General features: G+C 41.3%; 1 protein-coding gene across 1 annotated transcript in view; it reads left to right on the plus strand.

Moving 5' to 3' along the window:
- The window catches only part of LOC117457226 (protocadherin-16-like), a 78,935-nt gene extending 66,958 nt beyond the window's left edge, over positions 1-11,977 (plus strand). The window contains exons 11-21 of the mRNA XM_071205157.1: positions 586-825; positions 1,636-1,761; positions 1,873-2,082; positions 2,201-3,067; positions 3,184-3,285; positions 3,370-3,581; positions 3,698-3,849; positions 6,360-6,490; positions 6,756-7,042; positions 7,164-7,305; positions 7,767-11,977. Of these exons, the coding sequence (XP_071061258.1) occupies positions 586-825; positions 1,636-1,761; positions 1,873-2,082; positions 2,201-3,067; positions 3,184-3,285; positions 3,370-3,581; positions 3,698-3,849; positions 6,360-6,490; positions 6,756-7,042; positions 7,164-7,305; positions 7,767-10,348 (5,051 nt within the window). The 3' untranslated portion in view covers positions 10,349-11,977. The remainder of the gene's footprint in view (positions 1-585; positions 826-1,635; positions 1,762-1,872; positions 2,083-2,200; positions 3,068-3,183; positions 3,286-3,369; positions 3,582-3,697; positions 3,850-6,359; positions 6,491-6,755; positions 7,043-7,163; positions 7,306-7,766) is intronic.
- Positions 11,978-25,496: the final 13,519 nt, after the last annotated feature.

Raw genomic sequence — 25,496 nt, forward strand, 5'->3', positions numbered from 1 at the left:
TTAGGGGCAAGTTATCTCAGCACTTGCAAGATACAAAGAAAAACATGCAAGAAAGTTAAAACCAAAACAGTCCTGGCCCTTTCTTTAACAGTTGTGGCTCATTTTAAAGCATTAAATTGAAATTGAATCAATGTAAGCGCTACCCTCTTAGGGCAGCATAATGAAAAGGCCAGGCTGCCCCTAATTTCTACGGAGCACGCAGGCCTTGCTGTTGCGTGTCTAGAGCGTGTGTTTACTGCTTCGTTCTCGATGGCTGTGGCATTCTCCAATGGAAAATCTCGTAAACTGTGGCCAGACTGTTAGGCTGTTTCAGCAGTGGTGGTGGTGGTAGCACTCAGGTAGGTTAAGCTGTGTGTGTGGAGGAGATTAGCTCTAAATGTGGCACTCACACGGCAACTTTTCACACTAGCTTTTTAAATCACTTGGCATGTTTTATTGCCTTTTGAAAGCATGCTTTCCTACCATAGTTGTCGTGTGTAACTGCCTCTATGAAACAGGCTATAATAAAGTACACCCACACACAGACAAACACACACACACAGGAAATCTCTCCTCACATTTCAGCCTTGATTCATCTCTCTACAGGCTCTCTGTCTATTTTCAAACCTTTGGACCGTGAGGAGCAGGATGTCTTTAACCTCACCATAACCGCTGAGGATCATGGGATACCCCAGCACTCCTCCAGCCAGCTGCTGTGTGTCCACGTGATTGATGTTAACGATGAAGTGCCCTGGTTTGAGGAGAGCCAGTACGAGGCTCAGATCTCCGAGAACCAGCCACCAGGAACTAGTGTGTTGACAGTGTCCGCCTCTGATCTGGACCAAGGTGAGACACACAATGTGCCCTGACGAAGTTACTGGTGCTTTAAACATGTTGGCCTACTTTTAATCAAACATAATCCCAATTAGCACTGATTTGGTAGCACTAGGTTAAAACGTGATGGTTGGAAGTATAATGTTTTAGACATCTAGATTAAGTTAGATGTAACAATTGCATTTTTATTTTAAATCACTTTATTTTAATGTCAAACAGGTTTTAACTACAAATTAAAATATGATACAATTCAGATTATATATAGTTACTTGTAAACTACATTTAAAAAAAATGTACTATAAAAATGTTTTTAAACCAGTAGATGTCTTTTCACAACAAATGACCTAAATCATAATTTGTTTATATATGCATGTTCTTTTTCTTCAATGTGCTGCTTCAGCAGTTAAAATGGGAATAGATTCCAGTAATTCTTCTCAGCCTTGATATGCTGACTATGGGTTCACATTACACATTAACAGTTGTTTTTAATTGAGGACTCAGTAGTGTGGGGGTAGGAGTGCAAAATGTGTGCATTCCCTTTGACTTAGTCAGAAGCACATAAAACCGAAGGATTATAAACGTTCTCTCCAAAAGTAATTAGAGAAGTAAACAGATGAGGGTGCCAGACTGCTTTCTGTTAGCACTCAATCTGGCATCCAGACACCTGAGGGTGGTTAACAAGGGAGACATATAAATGCTTTCTATATGCCTTTTTTTTCTTAGAAATATTTACAAGTAAAACCACATTGATTGCTTCTTGTAGAATTTGTTTCAGATATCTATGTTCAAATTAAATCAAAGATACTTTGTGTTTATTTGTAGGAACCAATGGGCAGGTGATATATGGTAGTATCTCAGAGGATGGTTTCAGCATCCACCCAGTGACAGGTGTCATAACAACCACTAAGTCTCTGGACAGGGAGCTCCGGGAGTACTACACTGTGACAGGTACTCCTCTTACATACATACTATGAGAATATAAGAGTTATTTTAAGTACATTTGTAATTTTCCATCACTTCAAATTGGCCATTAATCCTGTGATGTTTACATTGTGACAGTTTTTGCAAAAGATGAAGGCCTTCCCCCCAACCATGCCAAAGCCACGGTGAAGATCAGAGTGCTTGATGAGAATGACAACGCCCCTTTCTTTGGACGTCTCTACTACAGCATTGAGGTTCCTGAAAACCTGGAGGCATTGCCTCTGTTTACCTTAAAAGCCACTGACCAGGATGCAGGAGATAGTGGGGAGATTATTTACAAAATTAAAGGTGATCTAATAATTTGTTTTGTTGCACCACTCACATTCTAAATGACCAACTCAACCGTTCACCTTTTTATAGGATTTTATCATTTTGAACCTTTTAAAACCATTGGTTTTCTTTGCAGCTGGAGATTCATTGGGAGACTTTCGCTTGGACAGACAGTCAGGTGTGTTGTCCACTTCAAGGCCTCTGGATCGGGAGAACAGGGCTGGTTACACGCTAACAGTCACAGCTCAGGATCAGGGCCACCCTTCCCTCAGCAGCACTGCGACCGTGGAGGTTACCGTTATGGACATCAACGATCACAGCCCCCAGTTTCAGAGCAGCAGCTACACAGCAGATGTCTCAGAAGATGTTCACATTGGCTCACTGGTCCTGGAAGTCAAAGCCATTGATCTAGACCAGGGCCCCAACAGCCAGGTGCTTTACTACCTGAGCCGTGGCTCTAACAGCATGTTCATCATAGACCAAAACACTGGCCGCATTATCACAGCAGCACCCTTAGACAGAGAGAGGACCGCCTCTTACTCCTTTGAGGTGGTTGCCACTGACTCCTCGCCTGCCAACCCACGTAACTCCACTGTTCAGGTGACCGTCTACATTCAGGATGTGAACGACAATGCCCCCTTCTTCATTCAGGACCCACTTATTGTGAACATCTCTGCCAGTAGCGTGAACAGCCGCAGAGTGCTGGCCACCATGAGGGCGGAGGACAAGGACTTTGGGGCTAATGGCTCTGTGTTTTATCGCTTCGCCAACCCTGTGAGGGGCTTCACCATCAACTCACTGACAGGAGACATCCAGGCCACGGAGAAGCTGCAGACGCTGACCCAGAGCCAGAGGACTTTGATAGTTCAAGCCATGGACCAGGGCAACCCATCTCAATCTTCCCTGGGGGTGGTTATTATTTATATCAGGGAGCAGAGCTACAGGGGGATCCGCTTCTCTCGCACGGCTCGAGACATCAGTCTGCAGGAGAACTCTGCTAAAGGTTTTATATATTACATTTAAATTTCAGATACATTTGAATGCATGGTTGCGATATTAAGTGGAAGTAAAATGTATTAACCAAATGTTTTTCTTTTACCTTGTAGGCACAGTAGTAACACAGACTCAGGCCCAGTACCCCTGATGGCTCCCAAACGGGTATCAGCTACAGTATTTTCAGTGGAAACAGACTGCAGTCTTTTGGAATAAACACTATAACTGGTAAGTGCAGAGAAGAGCATCCAATGTACAATGTGTATTTTTTCCAAATCTATAGGGTGACTCATTGTTATTTTTGTGAATTAGGTGAGATATGGGTGCAGAGATCTGACCAACTAGACTTTGAGGAGACCCCAAAACTCCGCCTTGTGGTGAAAGCCGAGACGGCATCCTCCAGCTCCTACATGGCTGTCAACCTCATCCTGCAGGACGTCAATGACAACTTGCCCCGCTTCCAACTCCAGAACTATGTAGCCTACATTAGAGAGGCGCAGGGCTACGATTTCCCCATTATTCAGGTGCAGTAGCCTGAATAGTAGACTTCCAAATCCAATATTGCTCACTAGATCATGTTAAACTGAAACAGAAATATAGCTATATTTTAATTTCTAAAATGTGGCGGTTGTTTCCTCAGGTTGCTGCAGATGACCGGGACCAGGGTCAAAACGGTCAGGTGACATACTCTATCAGGTCATCATCCATGAGCGGATTGTTTAAGATAGACCCACTGACCGGCAGCGTCACCACCGCAGCCATAATGGACCGAGAGATCTGGACGCAAACTAAGTGAGTTTTGCTCTCCTATTTTTGTGTATCTGTTCCATCACATGCCCCGTCTCTGCCCAGACCCGGCGGCAGACATACGTCTCTGGGCGGGCATTTGATTTACCCCACCCCGAAACTTACATTTCCCGGGAAATCTCGAGATTTGTCTAGGGGGTTAGGTTGCCATAAGGCTGTTGATGGTCTTATTATAGGCTACATCCATTGGTTGGTTTTGTGGCACATTTGTAACGCTGTGCCAACTTGGGCAAGCACGCAGGCAAACTTGAGCGCACACAGGGTGGAGAGGTGGAGGGAGGTTGAACGATGGAGATAAAGGGAGAGAGAGAGAGATTGAGGGAGGCAGAGAGCATGTGCAGCGGTCTGCTTGCGCACAGAGCAGGAGTTTGTGAGAGAGCCGGCCTGAGAGTCAATTTCTCTTCAAAATATAATTGATTGCCAGCCTCCCTTGTCCCTGGCTGGCTTGCTAGCTCGTTGGTAACGTAACTGATGTCTTCTAATGTGGCGCTGAGTTGCCATATTCCTTTCAAGTGTATACATCTGAACCACTTCCTGATATCCATTGTTGCAGATAAATATAAATGATAATAGCCAAACTAACCTAGCAAGAGTAAACTGACAGGCTGCTGTGCCGCAACTCACTCACAAACCCACACGACTCAACCCAGCGAAAAACCAGTCTCGCGCTCAGCCTTTAATTCAGAATTTCATAGCAAAATAAAAAAAATTATATTAAACTAATCTTTCAACATAGTTTAAAAACAAAAATAAATATTAGGACAAACCCTACAAATAATAACAATAAACATAATCAGTGGCAGCTCCAGAGTGTTTTTGTTGGGTAATCTATGGTAGGGCTAACCCATACAGTGGTGGGGCTCAAGTCAGTATTTGCAATGTAATTACATACACGCTCCCCTTGACAGTGAAACGCCACGCGTGAGGTTTAGATTATTTCCCTGTCTCAATCCAAATTGAACTGTATGAAATAAAAAGGCACATTTGTCTTGTAGTAAATAAAAAGGGCGACCTGGAGCCAATCCTGCAATTTCTCCAGGTGAAAGAGTTGACATACTGAAACCCAACCCCTGCAGGGGGGTCTGGGGGGATTTTTTGAAATACTAACATAAAATACACATTCTGGTACTCTCTTGAGAAGAAAAATAAATAAATCTATTACTACACGACATATTTAAATGAAGCTGAACCTGCTGCTCTTCACAGAGAGAAGAGGGAAGAGGCTGTGTGAATTACTTTACATTGTGGATAAGGGTGGATAGCCCCCATTGTTCTGTGTGTCAAAATGAAAGACAGCCCACACATCTATCAATCATCAAACCGTGGGGTCTTATTTATATCGATGTATATGTACTACAGCAAAAGTATTCTCCGTCGGGACTTCCTGCAACAACACCACGTCGTTATCGTGATTCTGATTGGTCAGAAGACATTATCAAAGATGTTCTATTGAGAAGATGATCACTACTTGACAAAAGTTTTCAAACCGTTTCGAGTCTTCAGTATTTACTGCTGTCTGTGCAATTTACTCTGCGCGGGTTGGCGGACTTTATTTTGCTTACTTTAAAATCATTTTTAATGGTGTTAAGCCATTTATTGGTATGGCTGTAGCCTACCACAGTATACCCTGGCGCCGCCACTGAACATAATAATAAAACAATTAAAATGTTGTATTCAGCCCTGATTAAAACAGCGGGCCCAAGTCCTGGATGGGCGGGCCCGCCCATGACGCCGGGTCTGTCTCTGCCCTTGACACATCAACGTTTAATCTTTGTTACTGTGATTATGTCCATTCCCTCTCAAATATTGTTTTTACTGATGGTCTGTTAAGGGCTACTGATGAAATTATTTGAGTTAAAGGTGGGGTAGGTAAGTTTCAGAAACCGGCTCCAGATACACTTTTTGTTATATTCCGTGGAATGCTCTTAACATCCCGATAGCAATGAAAAGTACAACCAATCCGATTGCCGCCCTGTCTGTCAGCCTTCCATCTCGTGCACGCACAAATGTATCTCGTGCCCTCATTGGGCGTGCCGTCATTAGCGTGCATTGCGCGTTCATGTGTGTTGGAGGAGGTGCTCTGTAAGGAAGTCTGAAGGAAGGGGCGGATTCTTTTCGGCTGTGTACTTTCAAATGTTAGTGCACTCGAGCCGGTTTCTGAAACTTACCTACCCCACCTTAAAAGAAAGAGATGAGAAAAATTGGGATAAAATGCAAATGAGCTGACAGTCATGCATCAGAGCCTATTGAAGTCTTGCCCTGCAGATTGTAGTTTAAAATCTGATTTTGAACATACTTTGTTTTTCAATCATTTTTTTGTATTGGAAAAAAAGGATGATGAATTTCAGATTTGTTAGGTCTAAAAAACAACAACAAGTGAGCTTTATGCTCATTCTGAAAAAAAAGATTCTGATCTTGGTGGGGAGTGAAACATTATACAACCACATTCATAAAAGTTCAAAGTTCAGACACTGACATTCATTATGTGACACCAGACTTGTTGTTACGGCAACAGACCGGGGAACCCCGCGGCTGGCTGGCTCTGCCACACTCACTGTGATCATCATCGACCTCAACGACAACAGCCCCATGATTCCTCTGCATCGGGAGATCCGGGTGCCTGAGGGTAAGTCAGCTTCACAGTGGAAACTAGTCCAGTGATCTTATCATAAAGCCTCACTTCACACTCCCCGGAATCACACTCAGTGGGAAACAGTGAGGAAAGTCTGACCCTGTTACTAAAAAACTATTGCCAAGTTCCTCTGTTCATTTCCTGTCTATTTGATCCTGGCTTTTCCAGAGCAGGACATTTCTTAACAAAGAAACATTTAGTTTTTTAACTATAAGCTACATTTCTTCTTCTCCTGCCTCCCCACCTTATTATCATACAGATGCGATGATTGGCTCAGTTATCACCCAAGTAACAGGGAATGACGTGGACTCAGGGCCAGCCCTCTCCTACACACTACACCTGGACGCAAACAGCCAAGGCCTGTTTGGGATTCATCGTTTCGGAGGAGCAGTGTCTCTGACTGGCCTTCTGGATTATGAGGAAAGGACGTGGTACACATTAACGGTCCGCTCATCTGACTCTAAACATCAAAGTGAGGCCAACATCACTGTGCTGGTGGATGATGTGAACGACAACACCCCCACCTTTACTCAAGACTTGTATCAGGTACAGCCATCCTCACACACATCTTTACACCTGCACCAACTTATATTGACTGTTAGAATGTTTTTTAATTGTTTCTTAATAGCATCTGTGATGGTAATTTCTACATTGTGTTTCTCATTAGGTGACTGTATCAGAGCACCTCCCAGCAGGCAGTGCAGTCATCACAGTAACAGCCACAGATCGTGACTCCGGGGAGAACGGGAAAATTACTTACAGAGTAATGTCATCAACTAGGGGCGTCTTCTACATCGACCCAAGCAACGGTAAGGTTACTGTGTGCACCATTATGATTGCTTATACGTGTTTTCTAACTAGACCTGCCCTGAAACACCTAAGGCTCTTCTCGGATACAAATGTGGGGTTTGGAAATATTTCTAATAGGCATTGTAAAATATTTAATCTTTTTGTTCATATAAGGTAATTGAAGGTTACATCTTATTTGCCTCAAATGTTTTGTTTAATATAGCATCAAAAATAAATGGTCTATAAAAGAGGACTTCAATCTTTTCTGTCTTCTATTCTCAGATTGATTACCCGCAAATTATGTTCCAGTCAAAAGCATTTGCCCACATTTTTTTACTTATTTGTATGACGAATATATTTTTCTGTAATAGCAAATCATTATGTGTAATGAACAATTTTTTATTAGTTAATTGACCAACTCTAGAGGATTAAAATGAATGAAAATGCTCTTTGAATGACCGTATTTTTTTTTATCTTGCAGGTACTCTGTTTGTCAACCAAAAAACAGAGTTTGATTTTAAGAATCCCTCCATCTTGGTGGTTATTGAGGTGCATGATCAGGGCACTCCATCGCTTTCATCCACTGCCACTGTCGAGGTGCAAGTTTCTGATGTCAACGACAACGCCCCCATCTTCCATCAGTCCGAGTACAGAGCCACTGTGAGTGAAGACGGGCTTCCTGGATCAACTGTGCTGACCTTGGAAGCTGTGGACGGAGACCTGTCCCGGGACAACTGTGGTTTTGATTTTGCCATTGCCAGTGGCAACTCGGGTAATACCTTCCAGATTGAGAGCAGCGTGCGTTTCTTGGAGGGACACGGCTTCCAGACAGTAGGCAGCCTGATCCTGGTGGAGGAGCTGGACTTTGAAGCGGTGCCAAGTTATAACCTGACTGTTGTTGTATCAGACCGTGGAGTCCCTCAGCGCAGCTCCAGCGTTCCTATCGTCATCAGCGTGACAGATACCAATGACAACCCTCCAGATTTCATCCGAGTGGAGTACAGTGTAGTGCTGAGTGAGGGTGCAGCAGCAGGGACAGAGATCTTGCATCTATCTGCCACAGATCCAGACTCTGCTCCCAATGGAGAGGTGCAATACTCCATAAGCTCAGGGGACGAGACAGACCTTTTCCAGGTGGACCAGTGGACCGGAGCCTTGAGGCTGCAGAGACAGCTGGACAGCGAGAGACAGTGGTCTTATGTGATTGTTGTGCAGGCCAGTGACAGTCAAGGGCACTACGCTTTGGCCCCAGTTAGTATTGAGGTGAAGGACATTAACGATAACCGGCCCTTCTTTCCCCTCAAAACAATTACCGCCAGCATCAGGGAAAACAAACCCCAGAATGCCTTAGTCACCATGCTGCACGCTATCGACCATGACAGGGGGGGTTCCGGACAGTTGAGGTACTACATGCTCGATAACTCAAAAGAGGGAAAAGAGGCCTTCCTCATGAACCAAACATCGGGAGAAGTACGGACTCGCTCTACTTTTGACTTTGAGAAGGTAAACTCCTTCCATTTTGTGGCTGTTGCCATGGATGCTGGCAACTATTCTGCTACTGTAACAGTGCAGGTTTATGTTACAGGGGAGGATGAATATGATCCTGTTTTCACCTCCTCAGAGTTCTCATTTGAAGTGCCTGAGGGAGCCAAGAAAGGTCAAATCATTGGCAAAGTGCAAGCCAGAGATGAGGACGGAGGCATAGATGGCATTGTTCTTTACTCATTGGAAGACAGTTCGCCTTTTTTTGAAGTCAATAAATCCACAGGAGCCGTTTCCCTAAAGATGGACAGCTACAGTACACATAGGAGTCGCTCCAAAAGAGAGGTGCGTCTAGTGACACTGGATGTGACGGCTCACAGCCCTCTGGAGTCATCCCGCGTAGCTGTGGCCAAAGTTACTGTAGATGTGACCCATACATCATTCGGCCTCTCCACTGACATGAATATGCTGCTTATCAGCGTCACTGCAGTTTCACTTGGGACCATAGTCATACTAATAATAATTGCTGTGGCGCTCTTTTTTGTTAAATTGCGACGTAAGAAGAAGGATCAAAAAGCGCATGAAAGACCTGCACCGGGAACCATGATGCACAAGTTTGAGGAAACAAAGATAGCAGCAAATGAAATGATTTACCATCAGACCCTTCCTGCATACACGCCGGATCAGAGTGGCAGCAGTGGGGGTCCGTACACTCGTGGAGGATCACTGGATCCCTCTCACTCCAGTGGGCGTGGCTCTGCAGAGGCAGCTGAGGATGATGAGATCCGAATGATAAATGAATACCCTCGAGTGTCAAGTATATCATCCTCCATGCAGGAACGCATCTCTGCCCGGGGTCCCGACTCTGGAATCCAACAGGATGCAGACCAGCTGTCAGACGTGTCCTGTGAGCCGTCCATAGATTGGTTCAAGGGGAAGAAACTGGGCAGTCTGAATGGCACTCTGTTAGCTGGCCAAGTGCCAGTCTACAGGGATGAGGGGGGTGGGTATGTAGGTGTGGGAAGGGGACTCAACATCTCCCATCCTAAAGATTACACTTTCCCAGAGGATGGGAAGCCTCCTGTGGACGGCTCGCTGACCGCCATCGTGGCCAGCGACGAGGAGCTGAGGGGGAGCTATAACTGGGACTACCTGCTGAACTGGTGCCCCCAGTTCCAACCTTTAGCGAACGTTTTTACTGAGATAGCACGGTTAAAAGATGAGTCGGCTCCTCCAAATCCTCGCAGGTCATTTCACCACAAAGCAAAACCAGAGTCAAGAATTGACCCCCCGCCTCTCATAACCTCTGTGGCCCACCCCGGGGCCAAAACTGTACCCCCCAAACCTGTTGTAGGGAGGACGTTTCCCAACTTGGCTTCTTTCCGAAGATCTCCCCTCAGCGCAGAGGGGTCCATCTCCTCAGTCGCCATGTCTCCAAGTTTCTCCCCCTCTCTGTCCCCGCTGGCAGCCCGCTCCCCTGCAATCACACCCTTCAGTGTCTCACAGGGCCCCTCCGCATCAATGATCAGCACAACGGAACACCATTTAGAGCATATCGAGGAGGCAGAGCTGAGGATTTAAAATGAAAAGACAATTCAGGGTGAATGAAATGTCATTGCTGTCCCAGACTGTCCTTATGTTTGACCACAGGGGCTGCTAACCTGAACCATGTTAATGCTTTTCTCAAGAGTACCCAAGGTCACACTAAGACATCCAAATGAAGTTGTGGTGCTTACTGAAAAAAAAACTGAACTACATGATTAACAGGCCAAAATGGACTATGCCTTTTTGTGTGGTTGTGTGAACGAAACTCCTCATTCTTCTGTTGATCAGTCTTAATTTGCACATTCTAATGGAGATTCATACATGATGTCAATATTTTGTACAAAAGCATTGTCTATATTTTTATATTTACATTTTGTTCTGACAAGGAATGGCATTAAACTGTCAAGGTTGCTAAAACCTCAGAATATATTTCTATATTTGTATATTTGTAGTTTGTACTGTATACTTGTTTGTACTGTAAGTTGGTTTTATCTCTTGACGTTCTTATCCTTGTGGTTTTAAATGAAGCTCTTCATCGATGCTTTATGAATTGGGATTTGTGTAACAGATGTAAATATTTATGGAGGAAGAGACATCATTGCTTGAACAAATGAAACATCAGTCAGAATAGACTATTGTGTGTTCAGATTTTCCGCGAATCCAGTGTTTGATGTCACATCAAAAGGTAATCATGAATGTGAAATGCTTAAAAAAAGGTGTCTTAGTTCTCGATGCACGTTCGTTCATTTCCTGCAATGGAAAATTAAACTTGACATCCAATGATCACATCCTTCAGATTCCCTTGCTTTAATTTCTCACAGTGAGCTTTACTGCCCTAATTTTGCATTGTAGATAAACCATGTGTGGGAGATAATTGAGCAGCTACGGGGTAAATGTAAGCAGCCATATCATTACAGAGAATGTACGCCGGTGTGTCATGTGTCTACTCATCCAATGTCCCTCAGTAAAACATTGAAGAAACAATACTTAAACTCTAACTAAGTATTATCTTTACATTTGTGGCAGGTATTCTTATTTTGGTCCTCCTTTTTTGGACCACATTTGTCCCCTCTTTTCAGTAGCGCTTTAAATAAATAATACAATATGTTTTGAAAGTCAAACTTAAATATGATAAAAATCAATGAAAAGAACATGAATGAATGTTAAAACCCCACTAGAGAATGTTTCCTAGTTAATGATGAGAAATGTATGTCATGTATATTTTCAGACACTATTTTTCACACAGATGCCTGAATGCCTTCGTCATGAATACATTCATGATCATAATTGTGTTTTTTGGCCGCCTTCGTAAAATAATGTGTAAATTACCATTAAAACGACATAGTGCCCTCAGTACCCTAAATGTGGATTCCTCCCTACTTATCATTATAACAGCATTTTGTTTGCCTAATCCCCAGTTTAAGACCCTTGCTAACATTATTTTAAGCACCACTAACATTCTTCAGTAGTTCTTGATTCATTGTATAGGTAGACTGTGATGCTTAGTAAATTATTTACAAGGATGCTGTTTTGACCATGGCCAAATATACATGAACACTACCTAATTGATTGAAAGGTACCTTGTTGTTTGTTTTGTTTTGTATAAAACAGTGTTACCCGACCACTTGTGTTTCATATTTGTCCAAACTGTGCGTATTATGGTGCCAGAGAAGAGAAATTCTTCTAAAAGTGCCTGATTAAAGTACTTATGTCAACTCACCGTCGTCCCTTTCACTGTCTCAGACATGTTCTCATATTTATTTAATTGATTAAAATGAGTCATATAATAATAGTTATTAGGTTCAGTTATTGCATATTATTATATTCAGAGCTCTACAATTTTTCCCAGAAAATCCCAAAGATAACCAATAATTAAACTCAATATGTCCTATAAACATGCATTACAAGTGTTCTACCCTGAGCATTTACTGTATAAGAAGTGTTACTCTGATATTTAGTTGATTTAGTCTCAACAGTATTTTCTGGTATCCTTAACTTAATCTAAATACAGTTAAAGTCACTTTCCCTGTAACCTCCGATAAATGTGGCCCACTCCCAGTACTTTCCTAATATAAGGAAAATGTTTCTCAAATGAATAATAATTCAAATACCCATTAAATAAAATCTTATGGGGCAAATATGATGTAACACAATCCCATAACATGTTATTGAAAGTGTTGGCTTTAAAGATGTCATAATTCTTACTGAAAGCAGCCATGAACAAATAAACTCTTCTCTTTTATACCGTTAATACTGTTGTTGAAGCTTTTCCAGCACAGATGAAGTGACAAAGAATAACAACACATTGGAAACTACACTAAAACCTTTACATACTATGTTCAGCCTTATTCCATTTCTCAAAATAACACCACATTAACATTGTGCCAGACTTATTTCCATCCTGTTCTTGTGTTATTAAGCCTAGTTATCTATTTTTTCAAAAGGTCTCATTTACATAATGATTTGCAGTTCAGTCGTCATTCATCGTGCAATACTGACCACACCAAATACCCAGTTAACTCTCAAACGTTTAGGCGTCTGATGTTCAGACAATAATTCTTAAACTATATCACTATATCAAACTATATAGCATTTATCTTTGTTTTGCTACTTGAGAAACACCAGTGTTGCTGTTTCTACTAACTTCCCTCGATTTCTATTCCCTAGATAATCCTTAACACATAACAACAATTTGACTCACTGCAAAGTGGTGAAAGCTCTACAGTCAGAGATTAATATTATTCTAATGTTTTCATTTTGTACGTGAAACATTACTGGCTCTTATAACATACAGTGATGTAACCAAGACACCACAAATCACTTGTTTTACCCCAATTCACTTTTCATCAAACAGCCAAAAGTTCAAAGTGTGCAATAATCTCGACTGGAAATGCATTTGTCAGGACTCTTTGAACTTTTCCACATATTAGAAGTAATGCACATCAACAATGTTACCAAATAGTGTTATTTTTAAGTACGCAACCCCACCTGTCATGGGAACTCATTGCATCACTCTGATACTGCCTGAGGCAGGACAATAATCTGTCCGCCTGATGAAACTGTGCTGAAACTGGACCAGCGCTGTTTGCCTGACTCCAACTGGTTATGGAGCTGAAACCTAAACACTGTGGTATTCTGAGCAATTACACACACACACGCACTGAGGTGAATTCATGTGTGTAGTTTTTTTTTGCCCCTGCACTGGAAACATGGGCGGAGCTGGCGGAATGGGACAGCCGGTTGATGATACACTCAGTTTAGCAGACTATGAGATTAATTCTACAATGACCCAAGCTGAGCACCTTGGATGAGAGGCCAGTGTATACACAACAGAACTCAGATGATATGAGTAAGAGGGCAAAAGCCAAGTCATTACTCAAAGCTCAAATTAAAGGCTCTGAATAACCCATCTGAAATCTATAATTTTCCCGTCAACACAAAGTGGATACCCAGTCTGCTCTGTTAACAGTCAATCTTCAGTGCCAAGATGCCATTTCCCTTTACTGACACACGTTCTCAACCTGTGTGTCTGGTGTAGAGTGCTGCCATGCTTATATGATAGCAACTGAAAACCCTTGATCTTGCAGCTCTTTCAGCAATCTAACTTGATATCTAATTTGATTACTTAATACTTAAATATATAAATGTGTTAACCTGGATATTGTTCTTAAATTTTGTTCCATTATGACTAAAGGTCATGATGTCATTGTACTCGTGATGTCTTATCACTAAGTGAGCTAAACGACACGACTGGATCCTCTTTATTAAATATCAATAAAAAACAAATGAAAATGTTGAAACTAGCAAACCATTTCTTGTATTTGCTAAAACGTCTGTAGTATGCAAACAAGTTTTGTTTCTTTTTATACAATTACCATTATTCTCTCTGTTCACTTTGGTTTAAAACTTTTCTCAAGTTTTCTCAGTATATGTCAATAACATCCCAGGCTGACAAAAATAAATAATAACAACAAACATAATTTCCCTTTAAATCTCTGAACATTCACTGAGTTGTATTATTTGTCAGTGTGGTCATTAGGCTACCTGTGTTCATGCTGTCCATGCTTAAAGCTGCTTTTTCACAGAGGAATAAAGAGAGAATAAAGCCTTTGAAAGTTGGTTTTCAGATTGATCAGTTCAACACTTTCATCAATGAAAATGTTGTACAACTAATTTCATGCATTTTAAAAGGGTTTTCCAATGTAAGCGGTGTATTGCCCTGCGGATTAAAATGTTGTGTGAGTGAGTTATCCGGTAGCATCGTGCTCTCTACTGACAACCATACCTGTGAAGTATTTTTTTCTTGCCTTGAGAATCAGTTGTTATTTATTTCAGTTAAATTATGCAAGGAAAAAGCTGTATAAATTGCATGAATACACACATTCCTCTATAATTTTTACTACATTGATAAGAATCTGATAGATTAATTGTTTTGTTTCCTCAAGCTAGTTTTAAAGATGTGTGTATAAAACAAAAGGAATGAATCTCTGAGAGAATATGTAATGATTTTACAAGATATTGGCCAAAACAGTTATAAGTTAACAAAAGTGCAACACGTCAGAGCTTTATATTACCCTAAAAGATAGCAATCATTGAGACAACATTATGTAGAATAAAGGTTGTCTCTTTTCAGAAATTGCTTGTCATAGAAAGATTGCCGTCTTGGTTTAGGAAAAATAATTGGAAGACATTTAAAGTTTGTAAATTGATGTTTGAAAGTTTAGATACTAAGCAAAGTGTCTTTTGTTTAAAGGGGACCTATCATGCTAAATGCACTTTTGTACATCTTTTATACATGAATATGTGTCAGAAAACACAACCCTCTCTCTTTTCCTCCATACCCAAATCTCTAAAAACGGGGCTGTAACGGATCTGATACAGACTGATACAGATTTTAAATATCTCCGAAATCGGAAACGAGGAGCTCCGCCTATATGGGCAACTCTCCACCTATCCGGAGGAGACAGCCACGGCCATTGCCGTTCGAAAGCGCTGGAGACGCTGTAGTACATATACCAGGCCTGTAGGTGGCGCTGTAGTCTGCCACAAAAGCAGCGAAGAAGACTTCTCCCAGATTCAGCCCTTGCAAAAACAGGGCTAAAAAAGAGCAAATAGAGCGAAATGAGGTATGGCTAAAATGCATGATCTGTTTGGTATTTTGAAGAAAAAAACTTTGCAGACATGTTTTATATAGATATGGCCCTACAATATATTATTCAAATATAGCATGATAGGTCCACTTTAATAAACCTACCACCATACTGCTAATAAAGGCATCACAATCATTTCATCCTTTCAGTGATTGAAAATTCCCTTATTTGTGTTTGAAGTGTTAGCCATACTGAAGGTCATACCATTAGCATAACTACTGGATTTTAGTTGTCTGACTGACATCATGTACAATAGTGAACTCATACTTAAACCTACATGTGTACAGTGTTGAGACAAATCCTAAAGAAATGGAGCTGCTCATTTAAAACTGCACTGGGGAATGATGTGGACCCCAGTGTCACATGTCGTCAGAGAGGCGGGGAGTTTCATGTAGCTTGCCCACCTGACAATAAAAGTGGCCAAAAGATTAACCCTTACTCAGATGTTCCAGAGAACTCTCATGCTCTTTAGTAGAGGAGGGCTTATACAGCCCTGAAGGCCTGATGAATATAACGACTGGAGGATATAATGGTTTTAACATGGCTTCTGCAGAAGAGCTTGTGCCATGGGTCCTTCTCACTGTCTTATGTTCAAAAGCATTTTCTATAATGATGCTACCAAAAACGGCAGACTTTCAAAGGTAGTTGACCATTGCAAGATACTGTCTCCTTTTCTTAATCCAGGCAATGATCTCATCTTAATGACATATGTGACAGATAGAAAGATGAATACCAGCTGCAGGGATCAGTTGATTGTGAAGTGGATCACAGGGTGGGACTTGGGCTCATGGGGAATGGGAATCTTAGCATTGGGTCGTGAGCTGCTTTGTCTGCAGGCCCTTTGGTAAGGATCAGACTCTGCCCAGGCTACCGTCCAGTTAAAATGAGGCCAGACCAGAGAGAGGGATCTCTGCTCATTCTTGGATTACCCATAAACCCCTCATACCTGCAGCTTGCACGGAAGTCTCCGCTTCTTGTTCCCTCAGCAGAGGGCCAGGCTCCAGGGATGCTCCAACCTCAGCTTACCACAATCCTTTCTCCAAACACTCCAGAGGGACTTTTTTCCCCCCCACCGATTCCTCTTGTCTCTTACGAGTTCTGTTTTTCCCCTGCTCTCTCTTCAAGGTCTTGCCAGGCTACTTGCGTGACTAGAGGGAGTGGAAAAAAACGTTTCAAAACCCATTGGCACGCGAACCCCAAATCTATTTTTGGAGAGCGTTCTTTTTTTCTTTGAAAGCAAAAAAGCCACAGGGAGAAATAGGCAATACTGGGGTGAAGGGGGTCTGTTTCTCATTTGGCCAGGCCTGCCTCCTGTCCTGCCCCGCCAGCGTCAGAACCACAGCACTATGGGGAAAGAGGGTGGCTCAGACTAGGGAGGAGAAGTGTTTTTCCTGCAAAACCGCATCCAAAACTGTGGACCCTCATCTTAGTCTTCGTCACTAAGCAACCGGCTTAACCTGCTTCCCATTACAGGCCATCTGCTTGTGTTTCAGGCTTTACTTTGTTTTGATTTGTTTCGCCCCTTTGTAACGTTTGTCTTTAAATTCGCCATGATTAAATTACTCTATTTAAATTTGTTCTCCTTTGTTAATTCATTTTCATCAGGCATTGTTTGGTAGGCCTGCTGCAGAAGCATACTGCAACGCATCCCATGGCTTATTTCCACTCTGCCTCTGTGATTTGTTGCAGCTATTGTGTACAGCGGGGTGTGGAGGGGACAGGCCATGAGATAGGAAGTCAATACATTGTGTATTAGGCGTTTATTGTTTGACAAATGGGAAAACAATACTCTTCACTTTTTTAAGGAGCTTTATATTTACGATTTAGGACTACAGAAAACATGCTTTGTGTGGATTTAACTGGACTCGGTGCTTTGATGTAACCATAAAGACAAATTTCCTTGGACCAATTGTTGTGCAGAATAATGATGTTGAATAGCAACACAATTATCAACCGCATGATGATTACCCTGTAAAAGAATTCCCACTACATTTATTTGACAGCAACACAATTAACATAATAGCATAGTTTTACAATGTGCATCTGGTATCCTCTTGAATTGTTGTTCATGTGAAGTTCATTTTTCCTTTATTTTGTTAAAAGGAGGCACAACATGACAATGGTACTAAATTAAATGATGATGATGTAACTGTTTAAGACTTTTGTGTAGGGCCATTTAGGCTGACAACTAATTGAAGTTTATAATGACAACACTTGTAATTACTCCAATTTGGGCAAAAGATGCAACAGTTTGTCAGGCTGACGGGCCAAAACATTATGGCATGAATGAAAATGGAGAGCTTTGTGGTTTTTACAGTAATGACTCACAGCAGTGCTGCCGTGCCGATGACGAAGTGTTTCCCATCCCTGACTGTGTTGGGAAATGTGTTGTAGAAACTAAAGAAACCCACTGTGCCCTCTACTGATTCTGTCACAACCTCTTTTCCTATTTTCATATACTGTACAGCAACACTGTAAAAGTCTTAATAACTTTAAAAACGGAATCTCTTTGATCAATCATTGTTACTTGAAAGGTGTCCAAATTGTGATTGCAACTAATTGAAATCTTAACATTCCAGACTTTGTCTTCTGACCCATAACTTGTTGTAATGTATGAGCGTGCTCCGAACAAGAAGGAAAACATAATTGATGTAAGTATTGATTTAAGTGACATTTTCTCTGGCTCCATGTTGAGGCCAAACAGGTCTGCCTCTATGGATTGCTTTCCTGAATATCAGTAAATAAGCTACTCCTTTATCACATTGCTGCAACATTCTTTGTCTTGACATCGTTTAAGTTGTTTGTATCACAACAACATGGCCGTAGTACTTGAGTCTAATCTCTATAACTCAACCGAGGAGAGCAGAGGATTAGCATTAGAAAGACACTATTAGCTATAGTGTCAGATTGATTGACTGAATTCAAACACATTGTCTTGCACAGGACTTAATTTGCCCTGGACTAACTCTTTACTTCGCATGCCTTTGGTTTAAAGACTTGACTTGGACACAACAAAAGCTGTGGGGGCTTTTTCCAAGAAAATAAACAATAGGTTTGTTATTGGATAGAGCTAAAGCTTAATGTCAAAAATAATGTATCTTCTCTTCGCTTCTCTTTTCCTTTCTATTATTTCTTTCTTAAGGACAAAACCATCTTTCAATAAAGGGTTGGGAAGATATTAAGCAGCAGTGTCATTGCTTGAGTTATTATGATCTATCTAAGCCAAAGCAAAAACAATTCAGACCTAATAAAAAAAACGTATTTTTCATAAAATCTTTTACCCCACAACATTTCTAGAACAAATTGATTAATTGTCCCATTTTTAGCTTGAGAACATACCATATTGATCTAACCTTATGACAGATGGGATTATTTTCTTTAGTTCATTATCTCTATGGGAATCTGGCTCTGTTTTGGGCAAAGCCATTTGAGTCAGATTGATTGACTGAATTCAAACACATTTCAGCTCTCTTGCTTTTAATGCATCATAGAAACATGGAGAGAAACACATGTTAGTACATTTCTGCAATAAAATAGCCCCAGGCAGTTTCAGAGAAAAACATTAAGTGTATTGAAACTCAAAGATTGTCCTATTTAATGATCCACCAACTGATTCTCCTGAAGAGTACACAGGTGCTGAGGAAGCAAGATTAGAAAGCATCCAGGGGGAAAGTCGCCTCACGGAGGCACTTAAACATACTTCGTTGACATATTTGGTCTGATAAAACAACACTAAAGTCCAACTGATGTAACTGAGGAACGCTGCACTCATCACCTGCTTTAACAGACATCTTTACCTTCCAGAACTATCCATCTAAGAGACATAAATCTGGGACTATGATAACATGCGATGACAGGCATAAGTAAGAAGAGCAGAAGAAGGCATGAGCCATTTTCCTCTCTCTTCTTACTAAACTACCATAAATTACTCTGCACATGTTTTACTTTGGAAGGTATGAATGTATTCAACTTTATGTATATCAACAATAACAAATCAAATTGTGTAAAGTGGGTTCAAACAAGATGATGCTTAAAATCCTCACAACCTTTAAATTGTGTATTTTATTTAACAACAGACATCTTCAATGTACGGTTGTTAACAAGCCTGCTGCCACTAGACTCCCATTGTTATCCAGCTAAAACCTTTTCCTGTTCAAATGTGCCTGGTTTCCAGTTATCAGAAATGTTTGATATGATACATGAATATTACAAAAACCAGCACAAATATTCCACAATAACAATTATAGTCAGCTTGTATTCTGTTGTTGTGTTGTGTTGTGTGTTGTTGTCTTAACGAGTGAAGCATTTTTGGCTTATAACTTTTTAAACAGACTAGAAGTTATAGATAATAGAAACAAATATATGGACTGGTGCTAGTAAAAAGGCTTAGGCATTTTCATGAGTTCCCATGCCCAGTTCCTCTAACAAACAAGGCTGAACATTTTCCACGCCACCTAAAACACAAAGAAATATCTAATCCCTGGTGCTAATTAAGCTCCTGACTTGCAAATACACCAACGCCTGAAAGTGACTTCCAGGCAATTTGGATTCAAACTCCACGAGCAGACTGATTAACAGATTTCTGGAACTTTGTTTAAACCCATTGCCTTTCAGGGTCTGGCTTTAGAATAATTGTGTTCTTGCTTTGTGTTGATGGCATGGAGCACAGCATGCAGTGTTTGTGTTTTTTTTGAGCCGGAGGAATTCCAGCACAGTCCGACCAGACATGACTATAGCAGCCAGCCTTGAGGTTTTAACATTAGACTGACATACTAAACCTGATCAGTCAATGTGTACTTTCTCTCATTTGCATATAATACTTGGCTGTAGGAAAAAGATGGGGTACAATAATAAAGTTGCATCCAAATGGGCAACAATAATTTATGATGATCAATGATGATGTTTATATCACACTCTCTCTCTAGCGCTTTGAGGATTTATTACGCCTAGACTACTGCAACTCCATCCTGGCTGGTCTACCTGCATGTGCCACCCGACCTCTGCAGCTCATCCAGAATGCGGCGGCTCGTCTGGTCTTCAATTTTCCCACACCACTCCGCTCCTCCGCTCCCTCCACTGGCTTCCAGTAACTGCTAGAATCCACTTCAAGACACTGGTACTTGCATACCATGCTGCGAATGGATCTGGCCCTTCCTACATCCAGGACATAGTTAAACTGTACACCCCAGCGCGTGCACTACGCTCTGCATCAGCCAAACGACTCGCTGCACCCTCGCTGCGAGGAGTACCCAAGTTCCGATCAGCAAAAACACGTGGGTTTGCTATCCTGGCTCCAAAATGGTGGAATGAGCTCCCCATTGACATCAGGACAGCAGAAAGCTTACACATCTTCCGGCGCAGACTGAAAACTCATCTCTTTCGACTCCACTTCAAGCGATATAATTACTAACAAAGAACTGCTAACAAAGCACTTATATACTAATAAAGGACTGGCTTATCTACAGCCAGTTGAGTAGCACTTGAAATGTTTGGCTCTATGAAACCTGATGTACTTATATGATTCTGTTTTCTTCAAGGTTGTGTCTTCCTGGTCGAATGTACTTATTGTAAGTCGCTTTGGATAAAAGCGTCAGCTAAATGCAATGTAATGTTATTATGGCTCACACGGTGAATCGAGAATATATGGCAATGCTTAGCTGCCAAGTGAAACAGACACTTTTTTAAAGCAGTTGTTTCTTTATCCTCTGGTCTACAAGAGCTTTGTTGGTTTTCATTTTAATCAAGAACTGAGCTGCTGGGATGCCAGGTGAATGCATGTGCTGCAATTAACAGGCATACACCCTAAGGGCAGGCCCTGAAAATGAGAGTTATCAATGTAACCACATTACTATGAATTCTGCATGATGATAATTTAGAATGAAACAAGAACCACTGCTCTATGAGCTCAGTCATCCAACTTTATCCAATATAAGCCTTCATGTTTACACAATACAAATTAAGCTTCTAATGTAAGCAGGTAGCCTGCTATCATTGTTACTGAACGGTCAACCTCACAATGATATTGCTCTTTTGGAATCCCTTCTGTATCTACAAAGTACATATGTATTTGAACCATGTCAGCTTTGAGTGCTTTTTTTTGAAGCCGTCATTGTATTTGCTGGCATTAGCATTATTAGCATTAGCCCCGGCCGCACCAACGGAGAGAGAATAACTTATGGCAACACAAAAAAAAACATTGGAGTGGTGGAGTGATGAGGAGGTGTCGGCGTTCTGGCGATTTACTCGGAAGGCTTCTACTGAAGCCAGTCCCCAACTCCGGGGACTTCGGGTGGCAGTATACGCCGTGAAGTTGTTTGCGGCCTGCCAGTAAACCCAAAGCAGAAGAAGTGACTCAGTGGGTCCTTCTCACTTCGGTTAAATGGATTCCTTGCGTCCCTCACTTGCGTCGTTTCCCTGTGACTAGTCCCTCCCACCAGGGAAGCTTGGAGAGACGCAAGGAAACCACGAGAAGCAGGGAAATGAGTTTTAAGAGCAATGGGACGTCCTTTCCTCCAGGGCGTCACGTGAAGCGACGTCAGCGGGGAGTCGCCAGTGTCACTACCCGATCTGCAGCTCTGCCCGATCTGCAGTGGGCATGTGCGAGATGGTCCGCCATATTGGACAACTCCGGACGGCAACCCAAGTAGGACAATATTGACACAGTGGCAAAGCTCAAAAGGAAAACTCGAGAGAGATGAGTTATTGTTATTACAACGTGACTTCACTATTATTTAACAACTATTTTTATTGGGTTCTTTTATTTGGAGTTAAGCACATTGTCAGAATAAGTGAGAAATTGATTTAACTTATGTTAGACAGCTATATGCCATACATTTTTGCACACATTCACAGTAAATATGTATTCAGTATGATAGCTGTCTAACAGAAGTTATAGCGTATTCGTTATTCTCGCGTCCAGGAGAGAAGCTTTAAAAGTAAGAGACAATGGAGTCTCCGAGAAAGGTTCAAATGGGTACTTTAATTAAATGGTGCGGTAATTTAACAAGCAGGAGATGTGAGGAGAGAAAAGCTGCAACATCCTCTCGCAGCGGCGGCCGTGGAAAAGAGACCTCACACTAAGGTGACCACATTTTGAGTTTTGCGGTCAATATATCATTAACATATCCAATTTTCTTCACTGTTAAAGTAAAAAGGGGGAGAATTCTGGTTCAATGTAATTCAAACATTTGAACTGTTGGATACAAACAGAAGGACGATAACTCATATGAGACTTCAGGGCTTTTATTTTGAAACTGCATCAGATTTTCCAGATTCTCTCTGAGTGATTAGATGGGGTGTCCTGCTATCACCCTGAAGTGAAATAAGTATTTGATTGACTTCGAGTGACTCTTTGATTATGGACGGTTTCCATTAAATAATAATAAAAATATAGATGGACAATAGATCTAATTTGATATTTTAAACAGCATACATTTAAAATTGTGCTTCAGAAAGTACTGTTATTTTAGGAGTGTTGTGAGATGGTGTCAACATCAATTGAAATTAGTCACCCAGTGGAAATGTCAGATATGTCTTCATAACTGTATAGGCCTACTTACATTTTACATTCACTCAGTTATAATGTGGTAGTTATACGTAGTTTGTTTTACATTATTATTGATCACATTATATAGTACATATTTCTTAATTTAAGCTCCAGTATATGTTTGGTGTGTTTTTTAGGTATATTTGTTATTGACTGAGTAAACGCTTTTATTTTGAAGGCAGTTTTTAAAGGCCTCTACCGTAATGCATAGGATATTCGCGCACCGCAATTCAATGTGCGGGCTGGCTTGACTGTGTTTTCCGAAGTGGGGGCTGGCTTGACCATAGTCTGTTTACCCAGTGTTTGCTGACATGAAACGTTTTATTTCACCTTGCTATGTGTTTTTAACGTATATTAAAAAATGGGGACATTTCCGAGGACAGTTTCAACCGGGGACAGGCCAATACAAACGGGGACTGTCCCCGGAAAACGGGGACGTCTGGTCACCCTACCTCACACACGATATTCGTTCTTCCCGCTTGCATCTCCCTTCGCTCCTCCTCTCTGGGGGCTGTGACGTAATCTTCCACCCTCCTTTCACCAATGTCCGATATTGCACATCAGAGGATGTAGACGTTTGTATATTCATTATAGCTTCACACGCCTTTTCTCCTCATACTCACTTTTTATTTAATACATTTTAACGGCTGTAATCGTGTTTTCCGTAAAACCTGAAGTCAAGCTTACTGTTGGTATTTCGGAGATCTTTTCCGGAATAGCTTTTCAAAATAAACTTTAACCACAGGCGAAAGCTAACCGGGAGTATTTTCACAATTAAACTAGGGCTGTCAAACGATTACAATTTGTAATCAGATTAATCACGGCTTAAACATTCATTAATCATGATTAATCACCATTCGAACTATGTCCAAAATATGTCATTTCTTTATGTATATTGTTGTGGGAATGGAAAGATAAATGAAAGAAGGCGGATATATCTACAGTATCTATGTTTATTATTACATTTTTCTGCGTGTCAAAATGAAAGACAGCCCACACACCTATCAATCATCAAACCGTGGGGTGATAATTCATTACGTGTTGATTTCTATCAACAGGGGAGTACTTCAGGAAAGTCGGGGGAGGGGCTAGTGGAATACTTCGAGACCACAGAGTGTGAACGTTGTGATCAGCTGTTTTAGCGCAGTTCTCCAGTGGAGGGGGGGAGTCTCGCTCCGCAGCCGGCTGGCCAACACACTCTCACTCCCTAAGCATCCAGGAGCGACGTTTGGTCAGTGTCCGTGGCGTCCAGTTGTGACGCTCCTAGGCTCCTTCAGCGTCATAAAGGGACGCAAATAGCTTTCAACTGATTGCAATGTATTCCCATCTGCGTCGGGATTTGACGCTCATGGAAGCACGGCATTCGTTTGTGTCGGCTGCCCTTAAAGGCAATGTGAGCGTCCATTCCCATTGGATAACGGAGAATTGTACACCCGGAAGTAAGTATTCCTCTTACTGTCGATTGATTTTACAGTGATATCTGCACTACTCATCGACTAAAAAACACCAGATTATCCTCGTTAATTACACAACATTGATTGGTTTAAATTGTGTGCAATGCTTTTGTATTTTTCCACTTCGATTCGGAGAAACAAATATTTTTTCGGAGTAAAGGATGGCAGAAGACACTACACTACCCACAATCCCCAGCTATCGTTTGGACTACACCATGTGCTCTGTTTGACAAACCCCGTTTTTTTTCACCATTCATTCCAATGGCTGGCGTCTATGTCACGTGATCTTCACATTTCTCCCTGCAGAAAAAGAAAACATGGCCGAACTTTGTTTTATTCTCGGTGGAAAATGCCTATTTTAAAGTTAGTTTGGCCATTAAAATGCGTTTTGATGTCATTTGATGCGAGAAATATGAGTTGTTATTTCAGATTATGTGTGCAGTGGATGTACATGATCTTTAGTTTGCTAGTTATTACGAAGATTACTTCAGGAAATCGCGACGTCTTCATTGTTACCAAGGTGGTTGCATTGAATGAAAAACTTGGGTCGCAGGTTCCTCAATAGTGCATTACAAGACATCTATCAATATTTGTGCATACCTCCAGCAATGTTAACTATGTTGAAGCACTTATTTTAACTGATATTATACATAATGTATTATACTCTTATAAGATGTATGTAGATATTTCATCTCCGGCCTTGTCAGGTATTGAACAATCAATAAATAAAGAACACAGAATTGTTAAATATAAAACACAGAATTTGTGTGATTATACTAAATGATTTACAAATAAACACAACTGCATATTTACAACTGTTACACATGCTGATGTAACGCAAATGTTCCAACTTGGGATCAAGTATCAAGGGATAAAGTATATCTTATCTTAAGCTGATCGATGGCTACTGCCATATTTGCAAAATTTGCCTTTGAACCTTGACAAGTGCATGTTTCAGGCTTATCAATTAACAACAGGGATCACAAACATAAGACCAGCTGTTAAATAAAGCTCTTCTGACCTTAGCTGGCATG

Source organism: Pseudochaenichthys georgianus, chromosome 13 (assembly GCF_902827115.2).
Source record: "Pseudochaenichthys georgianus chromosome 13, fPseGeo1.2, whole genome shotgun sequence".
NCBI lineage: Eukaryota > Metazoa > Chordata > Actinopteri > Perciformes > Channichthyidae > Pseudochaenichthys > Pseudochaenichthys georgianus.